The sequence below is a fragment of the Carlito syrichta genome, unplaced genomic scaffold, assembly GCF_000164805.1.
Source record: "Carlito syrichta isolate Samal-C Ts95f unplaced genomic scaffold, Tarsius_syrichta-2.0.1 Scaffold304632, whole genome shotgun sequence".
NCBI lineage: Eukaryota > Metazoa > Chordata > Mammalia > Primates > Tarsiidae > Carlito > Carlito syrichta.
In genome coordinates, this window is record NW_007248728.1 from 3,223 (window position 1) to 9,836 (window position 6,614).

A 6,614-nucleotide genomic window follows, 5' to 3' on the forward strand; every position below is an offset into this window, starting at 1 on the left:
GAGCCCGACTGGCAGGAGCAGTTCCAGGCTGCAGTCGGCGTCATCCAGAAGCTGCCCAAGAATGGTGAGGCTGCGGCCCGCGCGGGCCCTGGCCCGGAGCTGACCCCGAACGGGGAGTGGCCTCGACCCCTGTGCTTTCCGCGGACAGGTCCCCGCCCGGGCTGCCCGGGGGCGCCCTCCGCCTCCTGCCCCGTCCCTCTGCCCTGGGTGGGACCCTCCTCTGCCCTCGCCGCCCTCCGTCCTCCCGACGCCGTGCCCTCCGCCCCCGACCCTCTGCCCAGGCTCTTACCGCCCCTCCTACGAAGAGATGCTGCGATTCTACAGCTACTACAAGCAGGCCACCGTGGGGCCCTGCCTGGTACCCCGGCCCGGGTTCTGGGACCCCATTGGACGATACAAGTGGTGAGCTCCCCACCCGCGGGGCAAACAAGGCTGCGCTGTCCCCAGCCCTCTCACTGCCCTCTGCCCCCAGGGACGCCTGGAACAGCCTGGGCAGGATGAGCAGGCAGGAAGCCATGTCTGCCTACATCACTGAGATGAAGCTGGTGGCCCAGAAGGTAGGGAGGGGCGGTGGGTTCTGTCCCCCAGCACCCAGCCGGGTGGGCTGCCCGCACCCTTCCAGTTCTGCGCTCCACTGTGTTTCCTACACGTGACACCCGTGGGAACCACCACCTCCATGCTGTCCCCAGCCCAGTCTGTCTCTGGGCCACGACTGGCCGCAGGGCAGTGTATGACAGGGCGGGAACAGGGTGGAGGGGAGAGGAGCCAGCGCTCGACAGGCTGCCTCTCCCACAGGTGATCAACACAGTGCCCCTGGGTGAGGTGGCAGAGGACATGTTTGGTCACTTCGAGCCCCTGTACCAGGTGATCCCTGACATGCCGCAGCCCCCGGAGACCTTCCTGAGAAGGGTCGCAGGTCAGATCCCGGGGTTTCAAGAGTGCCGAGGGAACTGTCTTAGGCCTAGGCCCAGGGGGTGCTCAGCTGGATGGGGGCTGGGGCCAGAGGCACCAGGTGATGTCTCTGGAAGGACCCGACCAGTGCCCCTGGCGGGATGGCTCCCAGGCAGCGTTCATGGCATGTAGAAAGTAGGGACTTGATTTCACTGGGAGGTGCTGGCCTCTTCCCAGCCCCACCTCTGGGTGCTGTCTTGGCAGGGCGGAAGGAGCAGGTGCGGAATGCAGATGTGGCGGCTGTTTCAGAGCCTCCCTGCCTCCCTGAGAAACCAGCTTCCCCAAGCCCAGGTTAGTGCGTGGGAGGAGGGACAGGACCAACCCAGGCTGGATGCCATGCGGGCCCTTCAGACGCTGAGGCCCCCTGTACTCCAGGATGGCACAGGTTCTGGGCTCCCGTTCCCAGCCTCCCTGCTGCCTCTGGTGGCAGTGCCTCTCATGCTCCCTGAACAGGTGCCCCTCCCCAGTGCACACCCCCCCAGTCTCCCTCTGGGCTATGACACTCCCTCTCTTTCCCCAGAGTCCCAGCCGCCCAGGGATCTGGATGCTGAGGTGTTCTGTGATTCCCTGGAGCAGCTAGAGCCTGAGCTGGTGAGAGCAGCTCCTATCTCTCCTGTCCCCACCATGCCCTGTCTGCTCCTTCTCCCCCTCAGACCTCTGACGTCTCTTAGCAGGTCTGGGCAGAGCAGAGGACAGCACCTGGAGGAGAGCCTGACGCCAGGGACAGCCCTGAGCCCTCCCGAGAGAAGGGTGAGCTCCTGCCCAGCCCTTTGCCTCTCCCCGTGACTCCAGTCCCCAGACCTGCCCTGGCTGCCCTCTGGGGGCGGAGGTGGAAGTCCAGCACTGGGCAGTGGAGCAAGTGGCCTATCCCAGGAAGGGACGCCAAACTGCCAGATACCTGCCTGGGTGGGCAAAGTCCCTACCCTGCCTCCTCCCTGAGGGCACTGGGAGCCTGCACCCTCCGCAGGTGCTAAGGCAGCCCTCTGTTCTACAGCGGCGTGACCTTGGGAAGCCATCCTTTGTCTCTGGGTCCCCCATTTGGGAATCTCAAAGGACAACAACGAGTTCTTCCCTCGTCCCTTCTAACTTCCTCTGTGCCAAGTCCTATGGGGCACTTGCAAAAATATCTTGATTCTCTGAGTGAGCAGCCCTGGGAAAGAGAAGACATCTTCCCCTAATTTTCTTTTTTGAGTCAGAGTCTCACCCTGTCGCCCAGGCTGGAGTGCAGTGGCACACTCATGGCCACCGCAGCCTCAACCTGCTGGGCTCAGACCATCCTTTCACCTCAGCCTTCCAAGTAGCCATGCCTGGCTAATTTTTTTACTTATTGTAGAGACGAGGTTTCAGCAAGTTGCTCAGGCTGATCTCGAACTCCTGAACTCAGGCAGTCCTCTCGCCTCGGCCTCCCAAAGTGCTAGGATTACAGGCGTGAACCACCGTGCCCAGCCTCCCTAATTTTCAGATGACAAGATGAGGCTCAGAGAAGTTGATGGTTCCTGTGTGACTTTAACACAGTCAGGAAGTGCTGTGCTGGGATTCCCACCCCAGTGGCTCATTACCCAGCCACATGGCTGGACTCTGCAGAGTCACACCTGGTCCAGGATCGTGGTGTACTCACACACCTCCCTGGGCTGCCCTGCCTGTCTGACACCAAGTGGCCACCCGAGCCCCCATCCCTGTGTGTGTGTGCTCCGCAGAGGGGTCAGGGGGCAGCCTGCCTGGGCCCCCGGAGTTGGACACGTGGCTGGTGGGAACAGTTCGGGCACTGCAAGAGAGCATGTGGGATGTGCAGGGGAGACTGCGGACCCTGGAGAGCACGCCCCGGCCCCCGGAGCAGGTGAGTCCCCCTCACCCCTGGGCAGGACTGGACTAGGACTCTGTCTCTGTGGGGCTCCTACCCAGCCACTTTTGTCTGTGTCCTCATGCCTCATGGCCGACACCTCTGTCCAGGACGGCATGGCTCACGCTGCCGGCGGGGTGGCCTGAGTGTTTCCCCACTGGAAGGCTGAGTAGGAGGGCCCCTCTCCGCCCGGCCTCCAGATGCTTGGGGTCTGGGCCTGTGGCCAGGCTGGGCCAGGATGTGTCACTCTTTGCACTGGGGGCCCCAGTCAGGGGTTCTGTTCCCAGACTCAGGGTCTGTCCCAACAGCTCAGCCTTCCATCTCCTTCCCACCCCACCTCCAGATCTGTCCACCCTTCCCCCTCGGCTCCTGGTCTCATTCCTGAGCCCCAGCTGTGTGTGAGACCCCCACCTGCCTCCCTCCTTCGCCTACTCCTGCCCCATGAGGCAGGGTCTCTTTCCATGTCCCCAACGGAGGAGGAGCCAGGCTCTAAAGGCTGAGTAATTTGCCTGAGGACACACAGCAGGGAGCCCTTCCCTGAGCCACTGCCAGGATCAGGCCCTGCACCCGTGTCCTGCAGAGCCTTCTTCAGCAGGGCCTGGGCTTATTCTTGCTAACAGTCCTCAGGGATGGAGCTGGGGGTGGCCTCTGTCTCCCCTCAGAGCTGGCACCCCCCAGGAACTCTGAGGGGGTCTCTTCTTGAGCAGCCCTGGGTGGCGGGGGCAGGAGGGGGCTGAGTTGCCGGGTGTGGGGGTCTCCAGGGTGACCCCAGCCCACTCAGCACAGGGGTGCCAGCCCGTGGCAGGGATTCCCTTGGATACCACACTGCCCCCTCCCCTGCAACAGGGCTTTGCTTCTTGTTTCTTTTTTTCTCTTTTACTAATTTTAAATGCTGGCGATGTTAGATTATAGACATTGTAATGTCCCATTCTGAAATACTTGTGTTTACATCTCTCAAAATAAGAACACCCTCCAGGCTGGGCATGGTGGCTCACACCTGTCATCCCAACACTTTGGGAGGCCGAGGCGAGGGGATTGCCTGAGTCCAGGGGTTTGAGACAGCCTGGGCCAGCCTTGGTGAGACCTCGTCTCTACAATAAATAAAAAAATTAGCTGAGGGTGGTGACGCACGCCTGTAGTTCCAGCTACTTGGAAGGCTGAGGCAGAAGGATTGCCTGAGCCCAGCAGATCGAGGCTGTGGTGGCCATGAGCATGCCACTGCCCTCCAGCCTGGGCGACAGAGTAGGACTCTGACCCCCCCAAAAAGAAACCTCCCCACCCAGCCTAAGCAGCATTTGACCTCACACAATTATTAGTTCTTTCAATCATCAGATCCCCAGTCCAGATTCAGATCTGCTCACTGTCCTGCAGTCGCCTCTTCCTGTCCTTGTTCAGTCTAGAACCACACGCTGCCCCGTTCCTTGTCCTTCAAGTCCCTCTCCATCTAGACCAGGCCTTGTCTCGGCTTCTCTGGCTAACCAGCCTGGCCAGTGGTCTCACAGAACGACCCACCCTTGGGGTCTGACTGTGCCCTCGAGGCTGGTTCTTGGCCAAGTTGTGTTTCCTGTGAGCTGGATGTTAGATGTGAGGACAGGATTAGAGTCAGACGGACCATTTTGGTGGGCATGGTGGTTCATGCCTGTAATCCCAGCACCTTAGGAGGCTGATGCAAGAGAACTGCTTGAGCCCAGCAGTTTGAGACCAGCCTGAGCAACCTAGTGAAACCTTGTCTATACAAAAAATTAAAGAATTAGCTGGGCGTGGTGGCACGCACCTGTAGTCCCAGCTACTGGGGAGGCTGAGGCAGAAGGATCATCTGAGCCCAGGTGGTCGAGGCTGTGGTGAGCCGTGATTGTGCCACTACACTCCAATCTGGGCGATAGGATGAGACCCTGACTCAAAAAAGTAAATAAACCGGGCTCGGTGGCTCAGCCTGTAATCCCGTGCCTTTGGGAGGCTGAGATGAGTAGATTGCCTGAGCCCGCGGGTTCGAGACCTGCCCGGGCAACTTAGCGAGACCTCATCTCTACAATAAATAAAAAATCAGCTGGGTGTGGTAGTGCGCGCCTGTAGTTCCAGCTACTCTGAAGGCTGAGGTGGAAGGATCGCCGGAGCCTGGCAGGTCGAGGCTGCAGTGGTCGGGAGCGGCCACTGCACTCCAGTCTGGGTGACAGAATGAGACTCCAACTCAAAAAAATAAAATAAAATAAAAAAAGTAAATAAATAACCCATTTTGGACCAGGCGACATCAAAGATGACACTGCACACCAAGGGACGTGTGCTATCTCTCATTCCCCATGAGTGACTCATGCATGGCCTGCTGGTACCACAAAGGGGTGAAGGGCTGACCCTGCCTTGGCAAGGCCATTTTCCTCTTGCAGCCCAGGAGCACCCAGCTCCCCATCAGCTGCCTCTGCCACACAGTTTTTGACAGTTGATCATCTTTGCCTGAATCTATTATCTGTGACTGCAAAACAGCTGCCTTTGAGATGCTATTACTCCTCCAACTTCTGTGAACCGTCCTTCTCTGTGGCGTCTCCCTGATCGCCCTGGGCTTCCTTGAAAGTGTCTTTTGGAAAGGCAAGGCGGGCACTTGATCGTCTCTTTAATTATCTGCTTCTAAAGAAAGGAGCAGATTTAAACGCCACCTCAGTGGTGACAGAGTTCCAGTGTTCTCCACTTTGGAGTGTCACTAGGACCTTGTGGTTTTGATGGATGAGTATTCTGATTAGCCACCACCATCATTCTTTTTGATGCTCAAACTGCCACAACTTTGACCAGTGGGGACCCCTCTAGCCACGTCCTGTGTGGGCATCCCTCATTCATCTGTGAGAATTACCCTGCTTGCTGGCACAGGGTGTCACACACTCGCCCCTACCTTCCCTGTCCAGACCTGGGATCTGAGGAGCCCTGGCTTCTTTTAGTGGAGAAGGATGTTTAGAAACTAAAATCTGGGTCCCCGGGTCCTCATTTGAGTCAGTGGCACACCCTTTACAGGACAGGGTCTTCAGGTCAGAGGACAGGTGATTGCTTCGTGGCCCAGAGGAGACAGCCTGGAAGCCTTCCCTACCCCCACAGCCTCCCACCTTTCCTGGCTCTCAGATGCCCTGGGGAAGATTTGGGGGAACCACACTTGGGGGCCGCTTCCCTTCCAGTGGTGCCCACTTGGGGCAGGGGCTTTCCACGCAGCTGGAAGCAGGCTCCTGGGGAGGGCAGTGCGGAGGCCTGGGCTGGCCTCTGACTCGCTCCTTCTTGGCAGCAGGGACCCCGGCCCAGTGCCCGGCCTTGGCCTCTCAGGCTCTCAGGCCCCACGCTGCTGTTCTTCCTCCTGTGGCCTTTCGTCGTCCAGTGGCTTTTCCGACAGTTTCGGCCCCAGAAGAGGTGACGGTCCCGCTTGCCCTGCGCCTAGTCCTAGGGTCTGGGAGAACGGCATGACGGATCTCGCAGGCACCACGGTTTGCCTCGGCACCCCCTCCCCCGAGGGGTCAAAGAAGACCCCCCCGCAGCTTCTCGCGGGCGCTTCCTCCCTCCCCCAGCCTCCCTGACTGGTCCCCTGGGTCCTGGGCTGGGTTGGCCGGGCAGGGGCGGGGCTGCCCCGCCCCCTCTTGGTCACCCGACTCTTCCCACCCCGCTCTCCCCAGGAGGTTCAGCTCTTGGGCAGGTCGGGACTTGGGCCGGGGCCTGGAAGCACGATTGGCTGGGAGGTCGCGGGTGGCGGCAGGAGGCCCAGCCGGGCTGGGAGGCGCCAGCGGCCCGGGGAGGGGAGCGCCGGTCTTGCCCGCCTCCCTCCGCCACACACTCAGGACGTCTTCGCTGAAGGTTC

The 6,614-nt window shown here is 60.1% G+C and overlaps 1 protein-coding gene across 1 annotated transcript; it reads left to right on the forward strand.

Moving 5' to 3' along the window:
* Positions 1-3: 3 nt before the first annotated feature.
* ACBD4 (acyl-CoA binding domain containing 4) lies at positions 4-6,214 on the forward strand (the record flags this gene model as incomplete). Its single annotated transcript, XM_021713615.1, has 9 exons — positions 4-64; positions 282-402; positions 473-557; positions 796-916; positions 1,156-1,242; positions 1,472-1,542; positions 1,626-1,701; positions 2,649-2,788; positions 6,051-6,214. Coding segments are annotated over 9 exons (888 nt in total), but the record flags the coding sequence as incomplete, so codon positions are not given.
* Positions 6,215-6,614: the final 400 nt, after the last annotated feature.